Consider the following 23,292-nt stretch of genomic DNA (forward strand, 5'->3'; position numbering starts at 1 on the left):
CACAGGATCCACTGGGACCACAGCCTGGTCAGGACTTGGGATCCACTGGGATCCTGGATTTCCCGGGACGACAGGATTGCCACCCCGGGGGTCATAGATCCTTCCCCTTCCCCGGCTACAGGATCTGCCCTGGGAATCTGCTTCCTCGCCCTCCCTGCACTGACCTGGGAGAGGCTCCCCAGGGGTCACCAGATCTGTTGGGATCCCAGGAGCACTGGATCTGCCCTGCCCCCGCGCTGGCGGCCCCATTGGATAAGGGGGCAGATCCCTGCGCTGGCTCCCCCTTCTGGTGGGGCCGCCTGGAGTCGAGATGTTCTGGATTCGTGGATTCCTTCTTCTGTTCCTAGGGAGCTCGACCGGGCTTCAGGGAGAAGGTGAGTCCCTGCCTCTGATCCCAGGACTCCTGGGTTCTCTCCCCAGCTCTGGGAGGGGAGTGGGGTTTAGTGGGCTAGAATAGGGGGACTGGGAGTCAGGACTCCTGGGTTCCATCCCTGGCTCTAGGAGGGGAGTGGGGTCTTGTGGTTAGAGCAGGGTGGGTGGGAGCCAGGACTCCTGGGTTCTGTCCCTGGCTCTGGGAGGGGAGTGGGGTCTGGTGGTTAGAGGGCAGGGGAGGCTGGGAAACAGGACTCCTGGGTTCTGTCCCTGGAGATCTCTGTGCTTCAGTGTCCCATGCAGGGGTTGATCTGGGGGTGTATATGAAGGGCAGGGGGGTAGAGTTACACCCTGTAGGGGGGCATTGGGAGGTGGGGGCCATAACATCCCTCGCCCCAGAGATCCACCCCCTGTGTGGGCGCCTCGGGAGGTGGAGGGCAGGGCTGGGCAGAGGGCTGTCAGCTGTGGAAGGAGGATCCCTGGCCTGCCAACCTCCCACCAGCCAGACACCAGCCAATTTCCCCTCCTCCCCACATGGCTGCCAGGCCCCCCAGAGGGGACAGGCCCCAGCCCCCTGAGCCAGCCAGTCCCTGCCTTGGGGCCCGACGAGACCAGACAATACACGCTTTGGAGAGGGTTTAGCCGAGGGCCAAGGCACCATATGCCGGCGCGAAAGAAACAGGCTAAACGGGGCTAGGTGGGGTTACAGCTTGGCAGACAGAGGGGGAAATACACAGTGCTGTGGGGCTGGGAAGGGGGTGCCGTGCTCCAGGGAGCAGGGGAGGGGATGCGGCGGGGGGCGCTGTGTGGCAGGGAGCAGGGGGGCGGGGGCCTTGGCAGGGAGCACCATGGGGCTGGGGCTCGGCAGGGGGTGCCATGAGCAGGGAGCAGGGCAGAGGGCTTGGCAGTGGGTGCCGTGTCACAGGAAGTGGGGGTCGGGGGGGGGACTGCCATGTGTCCATCCCCCCCACTCCTCCATCCATCCATCCTCACACACCCTCCATCTCTCCAATCTGAACCGCGGGTCTCTCTGCCAGCAGCCCCCCCCTCCAGCTCTCTGTGTGAGCAGCAGCTCCGGCCCACCCTGTACCCCAAGGGAGTGGGGGGCTGGCGGGGTATGGGGAGTCCCCACAAATCTATTTCTCAGGCAGCCAAGGCAATGGAAACTCAGATTCCAGCCACCCCGGGGAGAGGGCATCCTATGATCCAGGAGATGCCACATTTTATAACCCAGAACCAATGTCTGGAACCTGTGCCCAGTTTGGGGAATCACTGCTTGGCACAGACCGGAGCTGGCTGCTCTAAGCCATGAGCTGGGGATAGAACCCAGGAGTCCTGGCTCCCCACCCTGCTCCCAGCTCTGACCACCAGACCCGCAATCCCCTCCCACAGCCAGGGAGAGAACCCGGGAGTTTTGCCTCCCAGCCCCCCCTGCTCTAACCCACTTGACCCTACTCCCCTCCCAAAGCCAGGGAGAGAACCCAGGAGTCCTGGCTCCCAGCCCCCCTGCTCTAACCCACCAACCCCCACTTCCCTCCCAGAGCCAGGGAGAGAACCCAGGAGTCCTGCCTCCCCCTTCCTCTTTTCCCCTCCCCTCCCCTCCAGGGTGAACCCCATTTCTTACCACTACCCTGCTCCCTGCTGGGAGTTAAGGCTGCAGACAGCTGCATGGACCAGCTGCCAGGCGCCAGGAAACCTATCGCCTCCTGTGGCAGGCTCCGCGCCCGCCCCACAAAGCCCCTTGTGAGGGATCAGAGCCCCCCACGGCGCCACTCCCCCTCCCAACCACCTGTCCATCATAACACCGGCTATTTTCATGCATGACAACAGGTGGGGCCGGTCCCCAGAGCCCCGCGTCTGCTGTGGGGGCTCTGAAACGGGGAGGTGTGTGTGTGTGGGGGGGTCTGGTTACAGGTTTTTTGGGGGGAAGCTCCTGCCCTGGAGGGGAGGAAGAATGGGCTAGATGGGCCCTGATGGGGCATCTCCATCTTTGCTGGGGAATAGACTGTTGATAGAACCCAGGAGTCCTGGCTCCCAGCCCCCCACCTCTCCCTGCTCAAACTCACAAGACCCTTCTCCCCTCCCAGAGCTGAGGACAGAATTCCCAGCTCTGGGAGGGGAGTGGGGTCGAGTGGGTAGAGCGGGGTAGGGCGGCTGGGAGCCAGGACTCCTGGGTTCTCTCCCCAGCTCTGGGAGGGGAATGGGGTCTTCTTCTCCCTGTGCTTTTAGGGCTTTCATGGCTCCCATCCTGTTTCCTGTGCTGGTGACGTGGTGTGTGGCAGGGCTGCCCGCCCCCACACCCTCCCAGACCAGCATCTCTCGGGAGGGGAGGCACTCCAGCTCTTCCAGCTGTCACAGCCCTTCCAGATGTGGCAGGCCATGAAATGGGCCCGGATCCCGCCCCACCCTGCCACAGCTCTGCTATCAGGAGTCTGAAAAAGGCAGACACCTGCCCTGCTCTAGCCACTAGACCCCACTCCCCTCCCAGAGCCAGAGATAGAACCCAGGTGTCCCAGCTCCCCCCACCCCCCACACACTCTAACCCACTCGACCCCACTCCCTTGCCAGAGATGGGGAGAGAACCCAGGAATCCCGACTCCCAGCTCCCCCTGCTCTAACCATTACCTTGTAATCACCTGCTGTTCATATGCTGATCTACCGGTTTGCTATCAGGATAGGATCATCCAGACTGTCTGTTCTCCCAGCAGAGATGGAGCCACCCCATCAGGGCCTAGCTCGCCTGTTCCCACCCGGGGCTGGATCCTCCCTGACAAACTGCTCTGTAATCCGGTCCCGTCACACCTAACTCCTCCACCCCTTCACCGCCCTGCAGCTAGATGCGTCTCCTGATTCATCTTGGGGCGAGCCGGAGCTCTGAGCCATGGCTCTCTGCTGGGCAGCGTCATCACGCTCAGTCGTTAAGTATAACCTCCCCGGGAAGGCCCCCCGCAACTTCTCACGCCTTGGAAGGGCTCCGGGGCTGATGCCAGGCCCTCGGCTGGGTTTTCCAAAAGCGCCGCCCGGAGACAGGAGCGTGTCTCCAGCTTGTCCATCCCTCCACTCTCCAGACCCTTCAGGTGTCCTTTATGGGATGAACCTCTTCACCGACGGTCCATCCTTCCCTCCAGCTTCCAACATCGTTCATCCCTCCAGCATCTCAACGTCTTCATCCCCTCCTCCATCCCTCCATCTTCCCCATCGTCCATTCTCCATGCAAACCCTCATCTTCCATTGATTTCAAATATCTTAAAGCCAGAAGGCACCATCGCATCTGACCTCCCAGATAACCCAGGTAGGAGACGTTCGCCCAGTGACCCCCTGTATTGAACCTAATAACGTGTGTGTTGACTAAAGTATCTTCCACCAGGAAGACCTCCAGTCTTGACGTGACGCCACCAAGCAATGGAGAATCCACCATTTCCCTGGAGAGGTTGTCCCAATGGATAATCACCCGCGCTGTTAAAAATCGGGTGGTTCATTTCTAGTCTGATTTTGTCTGGCTTCAACGACCAGCCATTGGTTCTTTCTCTGCCTTCCTCCACTCGATCTGAAGAGCTTTTTAATAGTCTGGATTTTCTCCCCGTGAAGGTGCTTTATCCATCATGCTCAAGTCACCTCTGGATCTCTTCAAGACGCTCAACAGACTGAGCTCGTTAAGTCTCTCGCTCTCAGGCATTTTCTCCAGCCGTCGGATCATTTTCCTGGCTCTTCCCTGCCCCCTCTCCAGTCTTCCAACCTTCTCTATAAAATGTGCACCCCAGCAGTGGGCGCAATGTTCTGGTGCCGGCCTCACCACTGGTGTAAAGTCACCTCCCGGCTCCCACTCGCTACTGCCCTGGTGATACGCCCAAGGGTCGCATGCCACCTGCTTGCCATCGGTGTCTTCTCAGATGCTTCATCTTTCCCTGGCATCTTCTCTGGTGCTCTCACCCAATGTGGTCTTCTCCCAAGGCCCACCCTCCTTTGCTGGATCCCATGTGGGTGTAGGACAGTCTTGCAATTGTCGGTGGCTCCTCAAAGCTTGTTCCAAGAATGGCCATCTGTTTGTCCTGGGGTTGGGAAGGAGACGCGGCTGGTTGACTCCATCCATCGCTCAACCCCTGGCTTTCTCCTCCAGTTGGAGTTGTCTGGGGTAGGAGACAGCACTTGGTCCTTCGTTCCTTGCGGCTTCACGACCAAAATATTCCTCCAGCGTCTTCCTCACTACATCGACCCACCTACTCCAACCTCCCAGTGCGGAGCAACAAGCCAGAAGGCGTCCAGTTAAAGAACCCAGGAGTCCTGCAGTCCTCAGCTGGTGTAAACCAGCATAGCTTGGTTGGCTTCCAGATGGCAGGACTCCTGGTTTCTTTCCCCGGCTGTGGGAGGAGTGTGGTTAGAGTGGGAAGGCTGGGAGCTAGGACTCCTGGGTTCTCTCTGGGGTCTGGTGGGCTACAGTGAGAGGGGTGGGAGTCAGAACTCCTGGGTTCCCTCCCCGGCTCTGGGAAGAGATGTGGGGGGCTGGGAGCCAGGACTCCTGGGTTCTCTCTGGGATCTGGTGGGCTAGTGTGAGAGGGCTGGGCATCAGGACTCCTGGGTTCGCTAACCCAGCTCTCTTTCCTCCCCCAGCGCCCTCCGAGTGCTTCACGGTGAATGGCGCCGATTACCGGGGGGCCCAGAACCACACGTCCCCCGACGGCCGGGGCCAGCCCTGCCTCTACTGGAACCAGACCCAGAAGCACGCCTACAACACGGCCAAGTACCCCAACGGGGAGTGGGGCCTGGGCAGCCACAACGCCTGCCGGAACCCGGACGGGGACGTCCAGCCCTGGTGTTACGTCCTTGAGACCGAGGAGGGGATCTACTGGAAATACTGCGACATCCCCAGCTGCCACAGTGAGCTCCGGCGGGAGGGAGTGGCAGGGGTGCCGGGCTGCGGGGGAGGTGGGGGGACTCGTTACACCCTAACCCTGTCTGTCCTCCCCTCAGTGCCCGGGTACATCGGCTGCTTCCTGGACTCAGGCAACCCCCCGGCACTGAGTGGAAGCAGCGGCACCTCCAGCAAACTGACCATCCAAGTCTGCATCCGCTATTGCCGGAAGAGAGGGTACAAGGTAACCCCCCCCCCGAGCCAGCCAGTCCCCCTGCCCTGGGGCCGGGTGGCAGGGGGATTGAACCCTTTGCTCCCCGCAGTTCGCCGGTGTGGAGGCCGGGTGCGCCTGCTTCTGTGGCAGCGAGGGGGACCTGCGGTGGGCCCAGCCCGCAGGGGCCGTGGAGTGCGACCAGGTCTGCTTCGGCAAGGCCAGCGAGCTGTGCGGGGGGGACGGCCGCATCGGGGTCTACGACGGTGAGTGGGGTCTGGGGAGGTGAGAGAAGTGTGTGGGGGGGGAATCTAGGGAAGATGGGTATGGGGCTGTGCTGCAGGGAGCGGGGGCTCAGCAGGGGGCGCTCTCCCCGGGCAGCCAGGGCCGGCCCTGACGCCCCAGTGCGGCGCTAGGGGGCGCTGTGCTGCAGGGAACGGGGGATCAGCAGGGGGCGCTCTCCCCGGGCAGCCAGGGCCGGCCCTGACGCCCCAGTGCGGCACTAGGGGGCGCTGTGCTGCAGGGAGCGGGGGATCAGCAGGGGGCGCTCTCCCCGGGCAGTCAGGGCCGGCCCCGACGCCCCAGTGCGGCGCTAGGGGGCGCTGTGCTGCAGGGAGCGGGGGATCAGCAGGGGGCGCTCTCCCCGGGCAGCCAGGGCCGGCCCCCACGCCCCAGTGTGGCACTAGGGGGCGCTGTGCTGCAGGGGGCGGGGGATCAGCAGGGGGCGCTCTCCCCGGGCAGCCAGGGCCGGCCCTGACGCCCCAGTGCGGCGCTAGGGGGCGCTGTGCTGCAGGGAGTGGGGGATCAGCAGGGGGCGCTCTCCCCAGGCAGTCAGGGCCGGCCCCCACGCCCCAGTGCGGCGCTAGGGGGCGCTGTGCTGCAGGGAGCGGGGGCTCAGCAGGGGGCGCTCTCCCCGGGCAGCCAGGGCCGGCCCCCACGCCCCAGTGCGGCGCTAGGGGGCGCTGTGCTGCAGGGAGCGGGGGCTCAGCAGGGGGCGCTCTCCCCAGGCAGTCAGGGCCGGCCCCCACGCCCCAGTGCGGCGCTAGGGGGCGCTGTGCTGCAGGGAGCGGGGGCTCAGCAGGGGGCGCTCTCCCCAGGCAGTCAGGGCCGGCCCCCACGCCCCAGTGCGGCGCTAGGGGGCGCTGTGCTGCAGGGAACGGGGGATCAGCAGGGGGCGCTCTCCCCGGGCAGCCAGGGCCGGCCCTGACGCCCCAGTGCGGCGCTAGGGGGCGCTGTGCTGCAGGGAACGGGGGATCAGCAGGGGGCGCTCTCCCCGGGCAGCCAGGGCCGGCCCCCACGCCCCAGTGCGGCGCTAGGGGGCGCTGTGCTACAGGGAGCAGGGGCTCAGCAGGGGGCGCTCTCCCCAGGCAGTCAGGGCCGGCCCCAACGCCCCAGTGCAGCACTAGGGGGCGCTGTGCTGCAGATCACCATATCCCAGATCATTAACCCTTTCTGCACCTCAGCCCTGTTGGCCTCCCCTCCGCTGCTGACCCCTGCTCTCCCCCCGCTCCAGTGTCTGTGGGGGCCTGCCAGGGGAACTTCAGTGCCCCCTCCGGGGTCATCTACTCCCCGGATTTCCCAGACGACTACGGCCCCGACAGCAATTGTTCCTGGGTCCTGCGCCCGCCGGGCTCCAGCGCCGTGGAGCTCCGCTTCCAGATCTTTGAGATCCGGGACCCCAACGACCGGCTGGAGCTGCAGGATGGGCACAGCCGCCGCCTCCTGGCGCAGTTTGACGGGCATCACCGCCCCGGCCCCGGCCTCCTCCTCCCCACCGACGTCCTTGTCCTCAGCTTCCGCTCCGACCCGCTCCTGCAGGCCCAGGGGTTCGCAGTGGCCTACCGGGGTGAGCGATGTGGCTGAATCTGGGGGGTGGGGACTGTTCATATGGGCGCTGAGATGCGGCCCCTCCGGGGTGGGGCGGCTGGGTAACGCCCACAGAGGGTTCGGAAGCTGCAGCCACCTCAGCCTCCCTGGATTTGGAGGCGGAGGGGGGGGGGGGGGGCTGCCTTTGAACTCGGATCCTCGTCCCAGGTGCTGCTAATGATGCCCTGGGGGCTGGAGCCGGGGTCTGTAATTAGGCACCTGAACACCTGCGTGGGGGCGGGGGGGGGGCTGGGGCGGGGATGTCACTCCTTGGCAGCAGGTATGCGGTCGGACCTGGGAAAATTCCCTCCAGGGAATCCCCTCCTGTCTAATCCTCCCGCCGAGCGCCAGGGCGGGGGGCTCCCTCGGGGGCGCTCTCCCCTGGCTGTCAGGGCTGGCCCCAGTGCGGCGCTAGGGGGCGCCGTGCGGGAGGGTGTGGGGCAGGGGGGCTCCATAGGAGGCACAGTGGGGTTCGTTGGCTGGGTGGGGGGAGGGCGGGGGCTGGGAGCCAGAACTCCTGGGTCCTGACTCCTGTTGGGACTCCCCGGGGCGGCACTAGGGGGCTCACGGCTTACTCTCTCTCTGTCCAGGGGTGAAGGGCCCCATGCTGGAGACCTCGGAGGGTGACTCCCAGACGTTGCCCAGTGACCTGCTGCAGCCAACCTTCACGGACCAATTCAACTCCAGCTGGACCCGCAGAGCCGATGACATAGCCATCGGGGCAGGAGGTGGGGAATGGGGCACGGGGCCTCTCCCCTCCAGGGGGCGCCGGCTCCGATCCGGACCCAGGGTGGGGGACTGGCTGGCTCTGGGGGGTGAGGAATGGGACACGGGGCCTCTCCCCTCCACTGACCCCAATTCCGGCCTTGCTGAACTTCCACATCCTGCCAGGGGTCTCCCCCACCAGCTAGCATTCAACTGCCCTTACTCACCAACACTGTGCTTTGTCAGCCATTTTTGTAGGTCCTACATAATCTCTACCTTTTCCTTCTTTTTCAGGCTGGATGATGTACACAGCTTCAGGGGCCTTCCTCCTCATGCTCCTCATCATCTCATACCACCTGCGGAAGAGGTGAGATCATGGGACGGGCATGGTGGGTTAGAGCGGGGGGGGCTGGGAGCTGGGTTCTGTCCCTGACTCTGGGAGGGAAGTGGGGTCTGGTGGGTTAGAACAGGGGGGAAGGGAGCCAGGACTCCTGGGTTCTGTCCCTGACTCTGGGAGGGAAGTGGGGTCTAGTGGTTGGGGGGGTCTGGGAGCCAGGACTCCTGGGTTCTGTCCCCAGCTCTGGGAGGGGAGTGGGGTCTAGTGCTTGATGCACTGCCCTCTTGTGGCTGTAGCCAACACTGCAGCAGCCTGTCCCACCTGCTCCGGGTCTCTCCCTGCAGGACCTGCCTGTTTGTGCAGAAGAAGAGCGGGGGGCTGCCCGGCTCCTTCTCCTCCGCCGCGGGCCCCCGATGCCGATGCCAGTGCCTGGCGGGGGAGGCCTGGGCTGTGGCCTACCGGCACACGGGGGTGCTGATCTGCACCGGCCACAGCTCCCGGCACCCGCCTCCGCTCCCCGGCTCGGACGACGAGGCTGCCTCCGACTGCGCCTGCCTGTGTCAGAGCTACGAGAACCTGGCGCCCACCAGCCAGTCCTCCCTCAAGTCGCTCCTGTCCCCAAGCTGAGCTGGGGGGTGGGCGGACCCCCGCAGGACACCCCTCCAGAGCCAGGGGGCAACTCCGGAACGACTGCTTCGGAGGAGAGCTGGGGGGACCCCCAAAACGTGCATTCATGCCCCCAGTGTCTGCTGCCCCCTGCAGCCCCCAACTCCACAGAGACCCCAGAAATGGGGATCACGCTCCCCAGTGTCTCATGCTGCCCTGGAGCTCCACTGCCCTACGAATGGACCCCCCCCCCAAAATGGGGTGTCTGACTCAGTGTCTGAAACAACTTCTGCAGCCTTGCCAAATCCCTGGAGACGTCATCCGAGTTGGGATGGGTGGCCCTGTCTAATGCTCTTCCCCGGGCCCCACGGATGTACCCCAAAATGGGCTTTGTGCCCCCCCACCAGTGCCTAATGCTATGGCCACCCCTCGACGATGCTGCTGGTTTGACCCACTGAAAGAAGTGGCTCCAATCCAGCCCCAAGGCAGGGGACTGGCTGGCTCAGGGGGGCATGGGATGAGACACAGGGCCTTGCCCTCCCGCAGCCGTAGAAGTGTAGCCCCATGCCATGGGGCACCTATGGACACATATGGGGAGTAGCAGGGAGGGACTGGCTTGCACAGACACTGGGGATCTGTGGACGGGGTGTAGCTCCCCTGTAGGGGGTGCTGTGACCCATGTAAGATGCACGAATAACCCCCCCCCGGGGATCCGCAGCGACATGCCCTGAACCAGCAAGAAAGATGATATGAGAATGAGCCAGATTAAATTATTTTACATATGGGAATGTCTCTTCATTAGCATTGGGGGGAGGGGGCTGGGAGCCAGGATGCCTGAGTTCTCTCCTGGCTCTAGGAGGGCAGTGGGGTTGGTTGGCGGGGTGGGGGGAGGGCAGGGGCTGGGAGCCAGAACTCCTGGGTCCTGACTCCTGTTGGCACGTTGAGGGGAGTTTAGGTTGGGCACAGTTTATTGTGGGCTGAGTGGAGGTTTTATGCTAATGATCTGCTTTGTGTAAATAATTTATGCTGAGGTGACCAGAGGCAGTTGGTTGTATAAGCTGCTCTTCCACTGGGAGGTGCATTTATTATGCTAGTGAACCAGATGTTACACAAGAACATAAGAACGGCCCTGCTGGGTCAGACCAAGGGTCCATCTACCCAGTGTCCTGTCTCCCGACAGCGGCTGGTGCCAGGTGCCCCACAGGGAATGAACAGACCAGGGAATCCTCAAGTGATCCATCCCCAGCTTCTGGCAAACAGAGGCTGGGGACACCCTCCCTGCCCATCCTGGCTAATAGCCATTGATGGACCGATTCCCCATGAATTTATCTAGTGCTTTTTTGAGCCCTGTTATAGTCTTGGCCTTCACAACATCCTCTGGCAAGGAGTTCCACAGGTCGACTGTGCGTTGTGTGAAGAAATACTTCCTTTTGTTTGTTTTAAACCTGCTGCCTGTTTATTTCATTGGGTGACCCCTAGTTCTTGTGTTATGAGAAGTAGTAAACAATACTTGGTTATCTACTTTCTCCACACCAGTCATGATTTTATAGACCTCAGTCATATCTCCCCTTCGTCATTTCTTTTCCAAGCTGAAAAGTCCCAGTCTCATTAATCTCTCCTCATACGGCAGCCGTTCCAGACCCTAATCATTTTTGTTGCCCTTTTCTGAACCTTTTCCAATTCCAACATATCTTTTCTGAGATGGGGTGACCTAATCTGCACGCAGTATTCAAAGTGTGGGTGTACCATGGATTTATATAGGGCAATATGATATTTTCTGTCTGATTATCTCTCTCCCTTTCCTAATGGTCCCAACATTCGGTTCGCTTTTTTGACGCGGCTGCACATTGCGCGGCTGTTCTCAGAGAACGCTCCCCAGTGACTCCGAGATCTCTTTCCTGGGTGGGAACAGCTCATTCAGACCCCACCATTTTACACACATAGCTGGGATGATGTTTTCCGACGTGCATTACTTTGCATTGATCATCATTGAATGTCATCGGCCAGTTTGTTGCCCCGTCCCGCAGTTTTGCGAGAGCCCTTTGCAGCTCTTCACCGCCTGCCTGGGACTTAACTGTCTCGAGTGGTTTGCGGCCACCTGCAAAGGTTGCCACCTCCCTGTTTGCCTCTTTTCCCAACTCATGGATGAATACGCTGAACAGGACGGGGCCCAGCACAGGCCCCCAGGGACCCCGCTAGCTACCGCTCCCCACTCTGAAGGCTGACCACCTATTGCCACCCTTTGTTTCCTGTTGACCAGCTCCCGATCCAGGAGAGGCCCTTGCAGCTCACTCGGCTTGAGAGCCCTCGGGGTGGGACCTTGACAGGCTTCCTGAAGAGCTAAGTAGGCTCTCTCTGCCTCGGACATTTGCATACATTATGCTAATAAGGGGGCGTGGCCTGCTGCTGAAAGGCAAAGGCCACCACCTGCCAGGGTGAGAGTCCGCTGAGGAGGGGAACGGGGCCGGCCTATTTGCGGCAAGGCTCTGGGCAGGTCTCTTGGGGCGTGGCCTATACGCACTATGCAAATGAGCGAATTCCCGAGCCCCCCCCCGGCCCAATAGGCAGCAAATACTATATTATGCTAATGAGGGACCTTCGGTTGAAGCTATAGGCGTGGCCTGTATGGAATATGCAAATAATCGAACTCTTGGCTTCTAAGACCGCCACCCGCTGAGGGGGCGGGGCACATTTTCTGCTCATACAGGGGAATTTCGTCGCGTGCCTGAGAAACTTCGTGGGCGTGGTCCGCATATATTAGGCAAAGTATCGAATTCCTGCGATCGGGCCGCTACAACATGGCTGGCAGCGTCAAGCAAAAGAGGGCGCCGCTGTTGTCCAATAGGCAGCGGCCGGCAGGCTTTATGCTAATGACAAGGACTCCGTTTGGCCGGAAGGGCTGCCGGGCGGAGGCTGTGGGCGCGGCCTGCATATATTACGCAAATAAGGGAACTCGGAGCCTTGCGGGCTCCGCGAGCGGCCACTTTCTCTGCTACTCAGGGAGGCGGGGCGGGGCCTGTTTATGGAAAGGAGGGGGCGTGCACACATTATGTAAATGACCAACGCTCCCGGGAGACCTTGCAGCCCGCGCGCGCGGCCACTTTCCCTGCAACTGACCTGGGGTGGCCGGGAGGGGGGGGCGAGTCGATGCCAAATCTATGCAAATGAAGGGTCGGTGCATCACCATGCAAATGAGAGTGCGGCGCGTATTATGCAAATGGCGGAACCTTCACGTCGCTGCTCCGGGGAAGGCGGGGAAGCCCGGACGCACGGAGAGGCGGGGCGGGGCCGCTCGGGGGCGGGGCCCAGTGTGAGCTCACAGCGGGCGGGGGCGGGGCGCGGCTGCCGCTGGCCGGGCGGGCGGAGGGAGGCAGCGGCCCCGGGATGCGGCGGAGCTGACCGCGGGGGGGGGGCCCCGGGCCATGGCCTACCTGGGGGGGCCCCGGCTGCTGGACTGGGCCAGCTCCCCCCCCCACCTGCAGTTCAACCGCTTCGTGCTGACGGGCTACCGGCCGGCGAGCTCGGGCTCGGGCTGCCTGCGGAGCCTCTTCTACCTGCACAACGAGCTGGGCAACATCTACACGCACGGTGAGCCCGGCCCCGATCCCGGGGCCCCGATCCCGCCGGCCCCCCCGGGCAGTGCACCCCGATCCCGCCCCCGGACCCTCCGATCCCCCCGCCTCCGGGGCCCCGATCCCGCCCCCGGACCCTCCGATCCCCCCGCCTCCGGGGCCCCGATCCCGCCCCCGGACCCTCCGATCCCCCCGCCTCCGGGGCCCCGATCCCGCCCCCGGACCCTTCGATTCCCCACCCCGGGCAGTGCCCACATGTACCCGGTGCCCCCCAATCCCGCCCCCGGACCCTCTGATCCCACCTCCAGGGCCCCGATCCCCCCCCGGGCAGTGCCCACATGTGCCCCGATGCCCCCCGGGCCCCCCGATCCCCCCCGGGCAGTGCCCGCATGTACCCTGATCCCCCCCGGACCCCCTGATCTGACCCCCCGTGCACCCTGATCCCCCCCCAGCCCTTGGCAGTGCCCTCCTGTGCACCCTGACCCCCTGGCCAGTGCCCCAATGCCCTGATCCCCCCCCCCCCGGTCTGATCTCCCCCAGGTACCCTGATCCCCCACCCGGCCCCTGGCAGTGCCCGTCCGTGCACCCTGATCCCCCCCCCAGCCCTGGGCTGTGCCCCCCAGGCACCCTGATCCCCCCTGATTCCCCCCCCACTGCACCAGCCACCTACACCCCCTGCCCCCCGGTTCCCCTGCACCTTGATCCCTCCTGCACCGGCTCTCTACATGCCCTGCAGGCTCATCCCCCCCATGCGCTGGCCTCCTGCCCCCCGAGACCCTGTGCACTGACTCCATACTCACTCCCCGACCCATTGAGTGTGCCACGCTCCTATGTACACCAGCCCCTGAGCCCCATGGACTCAACCCCAATCCCCCAATTCACCAGCTCCTACAACCCAAAGCACCGAGACTCCCTACCCCAATTCCCTGCCCATGCACTGAGACCCCCCTGGACCCCTGCCCCCAATTCCCCGCCTTTGCACCGGGCCCCTGCGCTGATCTGTTCCCTCTCCTGGGCGCCCCAGCAGCCAATCCCCACCGGACTCCGGAGAGCATGGGGGTTCCCGCACCGGCAGGAGAAGCCGGGAGATGGGCTATGCTGGGGCTGGGAGCCAGGACCTGGGTTCTATTCCCAGCTCCGGGGATGCGCAGGGCCCCTCTGATTTGTGATAAGGCTCTTGACTGCAACCATGCCAAGTGAGTCCCAAGTTCATGAGCAGCGCTGCTTCCTGGGTCCCCCCCAGAGTGCGCAGGAATGTGACACCTGGCTCCAGGAGAGGCTTCCCCTCGATCTGCTGAGCTGAGCACAAAATCCCCCGCAAGGTGCCATTGGGATCCAGGAGGCCTGGCTCCTACCCAGCCCCCCCTGCTCTGCCCCACCAGACCCCACTCCCCTCCCAGAGCCAGGGATGGAACCCAGGAGTCCTGGCTCCCAGCCCCCGGGGAATGGGGTGTGGGTGGGGCATCCCTGGTACTAGGAGATGAGTTTGGGCAGTTCCATCCTGTTACCCCGCAACCCCACCTCATAGTCGGTGGCAGAGAAATGCGCTGGGGACGCCCCAGATCAGCTACGGTTAATAGCTTCCTAGGACTCCTGGGTTCCATATTCTAGTGGGTTAGAGCAGGGGGGCTGGGAGCCAGGATGCCTGGGTTCTATCCCCAGCTGGGTCCCTCTGTTCTGCATCCCCTGGTGAGCTCACCCCTGGCCTTCAGGGACCTTGGTCTTAGAGTCTACGGGGTCGGGGGGACGGTGGGAAACGCTGGCTGGGGCAGGAGTGACAGTGAATCCCTGTTGAGCCGTGACCTTCTCTGCCTCCTCCAGCATTCCCGCAGCCCCCCCTTCCTGGTGCCCGAGACATCTCCTGGGATTAGCTGGGATCAGCTCAGCTCAGGGGGCAGATTCACCTGAAGTGGCAGAGGCAGCCAGATGGTTTAGAGGTCAGATCAGGACTCCTGGGTTCTATCTCCAGTTCTGGGAGGGGAGGGGGATCTAGTGGGTTGTGGGGGGCTGGGAGCCAGGACTCCTGGGTTCTCTCCTTGGCTCTGGGCTGGAGTATATGGGGGTCCCCATTCCCGGGTGAAAGTCGGGAGCTGTGTCATTAGAAGGGATTGGCCGGTTGAATCCTCTGGTTAGATCCCTGCCATGTTCATAGCCCTCAGGCCCTTTCCTCCAGAGTCAGGGCATGAACCCTGGTGTCCGGGCCAAACCCCAGCTCCTCTCTATGTCCCTCAGATTAAATTGGATACAGGCTTCTCCACTTCCTGCCCCATACACTGTGGTGTTGTGTGTGGCTTTTACTAGTTGCCCTGTCCCAGAGGTGGCTGCATCTCAGGTTCGGGGATCCCTTCACTGAAGAAGGGGGATGGCTCAAGGCCAGGAGCCAGTTCCCTGGCGGCAGATCCTGCCACTGTTCTCTGCCTGGCAGTGCCAGGATCAATGCTTCCTGCCATGCGAGGGGCCGGGGAACTGCCCCCTGGACACAGAAGTTGGGGGGGGGAGGGATGGATTGATCCTGCTGGGGTGGGTGGGTCAGGGAGAGAAGGGATATCGGGGGAGGGGGCTTGGAATGTGTGGGGTGCTGGAAATGTGGGGCCACATGGGGGGATCAGAGGAAAGTGAGGGCTGGGGCTATATGGAAGGGGCTGATAATTTGGGTGAGGGGGAACTGGAGATTTGGGGGGCTGTGGGCCCTGCGCGGGGAAGTGGGATCCTGCCTGGGGGAGCCCTGTAGGGAGGTTGGGAGTGGATGCCAGAAGGAATTGTGGGGGGAGACATGCAGGAGGGCATCATGTGAACCGAGCCCATCTCTCTTGTCTCTTGGGCTCTTGAGAGTCGGGAGCCCAGACGGAGCCCTGGGCACATTTCCATGAGGGGAAATTGTCTCCCCTTCCCTGGTGCTGTGATGCGGCGACCTCTAGGGTGGGCCGCGGGGGCTGGTTATACAAGGTCCTCTTGCCTGGCACTTAAGACATGGCCCCTCTGGGGCTGTTCATACAGGGACCCGTCACCCGGTGCTGAGATGCAGCCCCTCTGGGGTGGGGCACTCTCTGCAGCACCGCGCCCCCTGGCAGATCCTCCCTCAGCTTTTAGCTCCCTGCTAACGATGATCTCATTAAGGGCTCAGGGCTGACCTGGGGCCCTGACGTCAGGGGCCAATGGCTGCCTCCCCCACTTAGCTCCCTGCCTAAGTGGCTTAGACCTGGGTGCCTGACCCTATGTCCTGCCCTACAGGTGCCCCTGGCAGGACCAAGCCCATCCTGTATCACCCATGGCTGACACAAGTTGTCTGGTTCTCTGCGTAGCAACTAGGCAGACACCAGGGCTCCGGAGACTTAGAATATCAGGGTTGGAAGGGACCTCAGGAGGTCATCTAGTCCAACCCCTGCTCAAAGCAGGACCAATCCCCAACTTTTTTTTCCCCAGATCCCTAAATGGCCCCCTCAAGGATTGAACTCACAACCCTGGGTTTAGCAGGCCAATGCTCAAACCACCCCAGCAGGATCAATCCATCCCTTCCCCCCCCAACTTCTGTGTCCAGGGGGCAGTTCCCCGGCCCCTCGCATGGCAGGAAGCATTGATCCTGGCACTGCCAGGCAGAGAACAGTGGCAGGATCTGCCGCCAGGGAACTGGCTCCTGGCCTTGAGCCATCCCCCTTCTTCAGTGAAGGGATCCCCGAACCTGAGATGCAGCCACCTCTGGGACAGGGCAACTAGTAAAAGCCACACACAACACCACAGTGTATGGGGCAGGAAGTGGAGAAGCCTGTATCCAATTTAATCTGATTGAGGGACATAGAGAGGAGCTGGGGTTTGGCCCGGACACCAGGGTTCATGCCCTGACTCTGGAGGAAAGGGCCTGAGGGCTATGAACAAGGCAGGGATCAAACCAGAGGATTCAACCGGCCAATCTCTTCTAATGACACAGCCCCTGATCTTCACCCGGGAATGGGGACCCCCATATACTCCAGCCCAGAGCCAGGGAGAGAACCCAGTCCCTCCATCCCTCCCAGTCTCCAGGATTCCTGGGTTCTGTCCAGGCTCTGGGAGGGAGTGGGGTCTAGTGGGTTAGAGCAGGGAGGCTGAAGGCTTGGACTCCTGGGTTCTGTCCCCAGCTCTGGGAGGAGAGTGGGGTCTAGGGGTTAGAGCAGGCGGGGCTGGGAACCAGGACTCCTAGGTTCTGTACTCAGCTCTGGGAGGGGAGTGGGAGCTGGTGGGTTAGAGCCGGGGGGGGCTGGGAGCCAGGACTTCTGGGTTCTGTTCCCAGCTCTGGGACGAGAGTGGGGTCTAGGGGTTAGAGCAGGTGGGGCTGGGAGCCAGGACTCCTAGGTTCTGTCCCCAGCTCTGGGAGGGGAGTGGGAGCTGGTGGGTTAGAGCGGGTGGGGGGCTGGGAGCCAGGACTCCTAGGTTCTGTCCCCAGCTCTGGGGGGGGAGTGAGAGCTGGTGGGTTAGAGCAGGGGGGCTGGGAGCTAGGACTCCTGGGTTCTCTCCCCAGCTCTGGGAGGTGAGTGGGGTCTGGTGGGTTAGAGCAGGGGGGGCTGGGAGCCAGGACTCCTGGGTTCTGTCCCCAGCTCTGGGAGGGGAGTGGGGTCTAAGGGTTGGAGCAGGGGGGCTGGGAGCCAGGACTCCTGAGTTCTATGTGAAGTTGGTGTTGGGAAGTGTCTCTGGAGTGTAAATCATGATTATTTAACATCTCACTTGGCCTCACAAGCTGAGGTTGTTACCTGAGTGTGGCACCACTCATGAGAGAGCTGTGGGGATTCCTCTGTGCCCTGCCCCAGAGCTGGCTGCCTCTACCAGGCGAGCCATCCCCCTGCGGCATTGTGTGTGGCTGTTCTCCAGCTGTCCCGCCCCAGAGCTGGCTGCATCTCTGCTGGTTCATATTCCCTCTGCAGCTGCTGGCAAGCTGGTGCCACGGGCTCGGTGCTCTCAGCTGTCAGAAGAACAGCGCAGCATCTGATTTCTTTGCTGATTCTGCTCCTGGTGCCCTTGGCGCTGGGGAGGGGGGGGGTCACCTCTAGGCAGCTGGGCCTGGCACTGTGGGGTTGGATAGCCCTTTCCAGCAGGAGTTGGGAGACTCCTGCCCTCAGATCCAGGATGCCCCAGGCCCTTCAGAGAGGCTTAAAGTAGGGGTGTGGGGTAGAAGGGCTGGAAAATCTCAAGAGGGTGGGAATGTATTAATACACTATCGTTATCTGCAAAGGACTTATCGATTTTAACTGTCCGGCCACGATCAGCAGGAGAGTGAGGTCTAGTGGGTTGGAGCCGGGGAGGGCGGGGGGGGGGCAGAGAGTTGGGAGCCAGCACTCCTGGGTTCTATCCCCAGCTCTGGAAGGGGAGCGGGGTGTGGTAGATTAGAGCAGGGGGGGGCCAGGAGCGAGAGGCACCGGCAGAGCTGTAGGTCAGGGCAGGGGGCTGTAGGTCAGGTCAGGTCAGGTCGCTGTCCTTGGGGCTGTCCCTTCCATCCAACCCCAGAGCAAATAGCTGATAAAGTGATGCCAGGTGCATCTTTGCTCCTTCCTCTCTGCCCTCTAAGGACTTTTGGGATTGGGGGGAGGGGGCTGCCTACAGCTCTTCCCATCTCTGCTTGTTGTAGAGCTGTGGGGAGAACCCAGGAGTCCTGGCTCCCAGCCCCCTCCACTCTACCCACTAGACCCCACTCCCCTCCCAGAGCTGGGGATCGAACCCAGGAGTCCTGGCTCCCAGCCCCCGTGCTCTAATCACCAGTCCCCACTCCCCTCCCAGAGCTGGGATAGAACCCAGGGATACTAAGACAACGGGGATCATCCTGGGAGACCCTAAGTTGCAGCCTGGGGGAGGGGTGCAGTGTCTGTGCAGAGGGGACTCTGGTTCTGGGGTGACTCCACGAGAAGGAGCTAGTTTGTGGCACTTGGGGGGGGGTGCTGTCTGGATTGGGTTGTCCGAGGGGAGCGGGGTGCCCCATGGCCGATCACTGCAGCTGAGCCTCCCCGTCTCGGTCTCAGGCATCCCCCTGTTGGGCTTCGTCTTCCTGCTGCCCCTGTCCATCCCGTGGGCGCGGATCTCGGTGGGCTGGCTGGCCGTGGTGCACTACCTGGCCTGCGTGGTGCCCCAGCTGGGCAGTGTACTCTACCATCTCTTCATGAACCACGAGGGGGGGCCGGCCGTCTACCACACCCTGCTGACCCTCGACATGTGCGGGGTCTGCATGGTCAACACGCTGGGTGAGTGGGGGGCTGGGGAGCTGGTTGGGGGGGTTATGGAGGGGCAGAGCTGGGGGGGACTGGTTGGGAGCAGAGCTAGGGGGCATGGCAGGACTGGTTGGGAGTTATGGGGAGTAGAGCTGGGGGGAACTGGTTGGGGCAGAGCCAAAGGGCTTGGGGGGACTGGTTGGGGGTTATGCAAGGGCAGAACTGGGGCTAGGGTAGGTCTGGTAGAAGGGTAGAGGATCCCAGGGGGGAGGGGAGGGCAGTGGCATTGTGGGGCAGTGCAGGGACCAGGTGGGCTGGATGGGGCTGAGAAAGGGCTGGTTGCCCCCGACCTCTAACCTCTTTGCCCCCCCTCCTGCAGGTGCCCTTCCCATCATCTACTGCACCCTGGCCTGCTCCCCGCTTCCCCGCACCGCCGCCCTGCTGGCCTACACGGCACTGTCCAGCTACGCCATCATCTGCGCGGTGACGGCCCACTCCAACGTGCGGCGCCTGCGGTCCTTCGCCTGGCAGGCCCTCTTCCGCTTCTTCTTCTTCTACCTGCGCTGGGTGGGCCTGGGCACGGGCCACCCCTCCTCGCTGCGCTCGTACCTCATCATGGACGGCCTGGCCCTGCTGGGGGGCGTCATCAACATCTCCCGCGTGCCTGAGCGCTGGCAACCTGGCTGCTTCGACTACTGGTTCAACAGCCACCAGATCATGCACGTGCTGGTGGTGGTCAGCATCCTCTACCTCCACTGGGGGGTGGTGGCCGACTTGCTGTGGGTCACCAGCTATGCCTGCCCCCAGAACTGACCGGGCCCGCCAGCCAGCGGGGGATGGTGTGGTCTTATGGCTGCACCCCTCCAGGTCACCGCATGATGAATTCCCGTTGGCCAAGGGGTCTTCTGGATCCACTCCCGTTTGCTGCGGTGTCTTCTGGGTGGCCGGTGATGGATTCTCATTGGCCAAGTTGTCTTCTTGATCCACTCACGTTGGCCAAGAATGGATTCCCCTTGGCCAAGGCACCTTCTACAGTCCTTTTGGCCAAGAGGTCTTCTGGATGGCCATTGATGGATTTCTGGTAGTCTTGGGGTCTTCTGGATTAACTCCCATTGGCTAAGGGGTCTTCTGAATCACCAGAGCAGGGCTCCCACTGGCTGAGCGTCATTGTGGATCACCAGGGTTGGATTTCCATGGTTGAGGGCTCTTCTCTGTTGCCAGCAATGCACTTCCATTGGCTAGACTCTGGATAGACTCCCTTTGGCTGATGAGGATTCTTCTGGGTCACTAGCCACAGACTCCCATTATCAAAGCTCCAGCCAGATGCCCACTGTTTGTGGGTCATTCTGGACCACTAGGGATGGATTTCTATTGGCTGCGGTCCTTTGGATTCTTCTGGATCACCAGCAGTGCTCATCCATAGGGACTGGGGCAGGGTGGGGGCTGCAAGGGGGCATTATTTTGAGGAGATAGGGGGTGGAGCAGCCCCTCTCCCGCTTTAGACCTTTTATCCAGGTATCCTACAGACTTTCAGACACCATGCAATACTTTCTACTTTTTAAAGGGCTGACGAGGTGCCTGGATGCTGGGGTTTGCACTGACTAGGGATAGGGGAAGGCAGCCCAGGAGAAGCTGTGTGTTGGGTGGGAGATAAGAGGGAGGTATCAGTGTCTTAGTTGACTCCCAACACTAATGAGCTGGCCTGGGAGGGAGGCAGTGGAATCTAGGAGCTACAGCAGGACTCCTGGGTTCTCTCCTCTTCTCTCCTGTTGCCATCATCCTTGGGCCAAGCGGCTTCAGCTGCTTGTGCCTCAGTTTCCTGTTGCTCCCTGCTGTGAGGGTGGGGTGGGGGGTGTTTCCTGTTACTGAGTCCTGGTCTGCACGCTCTCCTCCTGCAGAGGGAGGAACAGGTATTCCCCTTTCTGCAGCAGTCACGGCTCCTGGTGCAGTAACAGCCAGCGGGGGACTGTGTCCCCATCAACCTGTTTTTATACTACACGTCCCATCTGCTGCTAACCCCATGGTGCTCAGCGGGAGCCCCGGGATTAAGAGCGCCAGGGCTCCCCTTCCACCCTCTGCTGGCATTGGGGTGTGCCTACTGTTCCCCTTCCCCTTCCGTAATTTAGGGCCACTAAACACAGAGGCAGCTCTGGATCATTGTTTTCCAATTCCTGTTCACTGGGCCCTGAATAGCTAATCTGGATCCTGAGCAGGGAGGTGTGTGTGTGTGAATGGAGCTAATCTGGATTCAGAAGCCACAGGTGTGGAAGTAGCTAAACTAGTTCTCAATCTGGATTCTAGTTGGCCACATGCATACATAGCTAAACTCATTCTCAGTCTGGATTCCTGTCCAGAGGCTCGGTGTGAATGTAGCTAAAATTGTTCTTAATCTGGATTCCAATTGCCCAAGTGTGAATGAAGCTACACTGGTTCTCAATTTGGATTCCAGCTGGCCATGTGTAATGTAACTAAACTCATTCTCAGTCCTGATTCCAGTCATGAGGCTGTATGTGTGAATATAGCTAAAGGGTTTCTCAATTGGGATTCCAGGTGGGAGGCCATGTGTCAATATAGCCAAATTGAATTTTTAATCCAGATTCTAATCTGGTTTTGCCAGGAAACGTATATGGGGCCAAGCTGGTTCTGAAGTTGGAGGCCAATGTACATAAGCAGTTCTTAAATTCCATCTTGTTCTGATTGTTTTGCTCACTGTAAATGGGGCCCTCTCAACCTCATTCCTGGTAGGCAGCCACATTGGTTTAGAAACCAGTTCAGTATTAGAAATTTGCTTTGACTTGCCATGTAGACAAACTTAAGGAAGCAGTACAAAGGGTAGCAGAGGTCGAGGAGGACCATGGGTGGACAAAATGGGCAACTGAGACAGCTGTGCTAAGAGTCAAGCATCAAAGGGTAACCAGCCACATAGCATGATGTGGATTACAGCAGGGAGAGATGAAAGCTAGGACTCCTGGTTCGATCTCTGCTCTGGGAGGCATGCAGGTTCTAAGGGTTAGTGTTGGAGGCCTAGGAGTTAGGACTCCTAGGTTCTGTCCCCAGCTCTAGGAAGGGGATAGGGTCAAATGGTTTGGGACGTGGGGAGAGGAGAGATCAGGCCTTCTGGATTCTGTGCCCCTGCTGTCCCACCCTGTAAATGAGGCCAAAAGGAAACCTAGGAAGGGAGTTGTAGGTTGTGAACTGTTCTCTCACGTTGAAGGGATGGCTGTATTTCTCTGGCCTCCCTCAGAGGGGTGCTGTTGGGTGGGTTCTGCTCTTCCCTGCCCCACCAAAATCCAGTCTTCGTTATCTCAGGGCACATGAACACAGGTAGTGTTCGTGGCTTCGTGCCGAAGCAACATATCTTTTTAAATTAAAAATGCAAAACTGAAAAGTAAGAGGCTAACATCCACATTGTGCAGGGGTGGGGGGAGCAGGGGGATGGAGGTTCTTATGGGCCACAGCCTCCCACCAGCGTCCTGTTAGATGGTAGCTCTAGGCTTCAATAAAGCAGAGACAGAGCTCATGTGAGTGTGGTTCTTGGTCCCCCGGCCATAGCTGGCTCCAGGACCTCTGTTTCCACTGGCAGAAGAGTTGCTTTGCTCCGTTGAAGGCTAGGCATCTGCTGCAGAGATGGTAGAAGAAGATGTGAGACCTCTTGAGGAACAAGCAAGGATGGTTCTGCTGCGTGCTTCCACCCTGGGATCTTCAACCATCCTCTGCCCCCCATGGCCACGAGTCTTCTCCACTGATGTCCCACATCCAGTACTGGAGGATCTTCAATGTTCTTCCACCCCTGTTGGCCGTGGATTTTCTCCAGTGATGTCCCACCCCTCCCTACTCAATAGCTGTCACCCCACTAGAATTAAGAACTGGATTGTTCTGTGCTCCTCAAGCCTTCCACTACCTCCCCCATCCTCAACGTCTCTAAAAGAACACATTCTTTCCTCTGTCAACCACCCACTCCTCCAAACATGAGGATTTGTCTGCGTTCAGAGTCACTCCAGTTATGGAAACATATTGAGAGGATGGCCCAGTGGCTAGAGTGTTATCCTAGGACATGAGAGGCCTGGGCCCAAGTCCCTACTCTTCCACAAACTCCCTCAGCTCATATATTTAGTCTGTGCCTCTGTTTCCCCAACTGAAAAATTAGATAATAGCATTTTCCCTCCTCACTGGGGTGTGTGAGGATAAGCACAGAGATTGTGAGGTGGTCTGATGCTAGGGTGATGGGGGCCAGATAAGTATCTTAGCTAGACAGACACACCAGTGCAGACTATCTTAATTCAAATTGAAGCCTAGTTTCTAGCTCTTTGTTTTAAACAGATTCCTGGCCCTAAATTTAGTTTAGATTAAGAGCGTCTACACTGTTTTAACTAGATCTGGTTTTAAAGTCAGACTGGTTAAAATTGGGCAGCTTTGCAGACAGAGAGCGGTCTATTATAATCTGTGTGGCACTAGTTCTGTGGAGCCTTAGTCACTGATCACACCCCACAGTGCCAGGCACTATACAAACAAAACCAAGAGCAGGTCCCTACCCCAATAATTTCATTTTGGGCCCTTTGGGTTCTAGCCCCAGCTCTGGAAGGGGAATGGGGTCCAGGGGGTTAGAG

General features: G+C 60.7%; 2 protein-coding genes across 2 annotated transcripts; both read left to right on the plus strand.

Annotated features, from left to right (window-relative positions):
- Positions 1–310: 310 nt before the first annotated feature.
- KREMEN2 (kringle containing transmembrane protein 2) lies at positions 311–8,967 on the plus strand. Its single transcript, XM_077820462.1, has 8 exons — positions 311–374; positions 4,981–5,247; positions 5,341–5,465; positions 5,545–5,698; positions 6,946–7,278; positions 7,889–8,026; positions 8,298–8,370; positions 8,685–8,967. The coding sequence occupies exons 1-8, from the start codon at positions 311–313 to the stop codon at positions 8,965–8,967; spliced, it is 1,437 nt and encodes a 478-aa protein (XP_077676588.1).
- Positions 8,968–12,314: 3,347 nt separating this feature from the next.
- Positions 12,315–22,205, plus strand: PAQR4 (progestin and adipoQ receptor family member 4). Its single transcript, XM_077820459.1, has 3 exons — positions 12,315–12,534; positions 18,500–18,718; positions 19,065–22,205. The coding sequence occupies exons 1-3, from the start codon at positions 12,369–12,371 to the stop codon at positions 19,496–19,498; spliced, it is 819 nt and encodes a 272-aa protein (XP_077676585.1). The 5' UTR covers positions 12,315–12,368; the 3' UTR covers positions 19,499–22,205.
- Positions 22,206–23,292: the final 1,087 nt, after the last annotated feature.

Source organism: Eretmochelys imbricata, chromosome 6 (genome assembly GCF_965152235.1).
Source record: "Eretmochelys imbricata isolate rEreImb1 chromosome 6, rEreImb1.hap1, whole genome shotgun sequence".
Taxonomy (NCBI): Eukaryota; Metazoa; Chordata; order Testudines; family Cheloniidae; genus Eretmochelys; species Eretmochelys imbricata.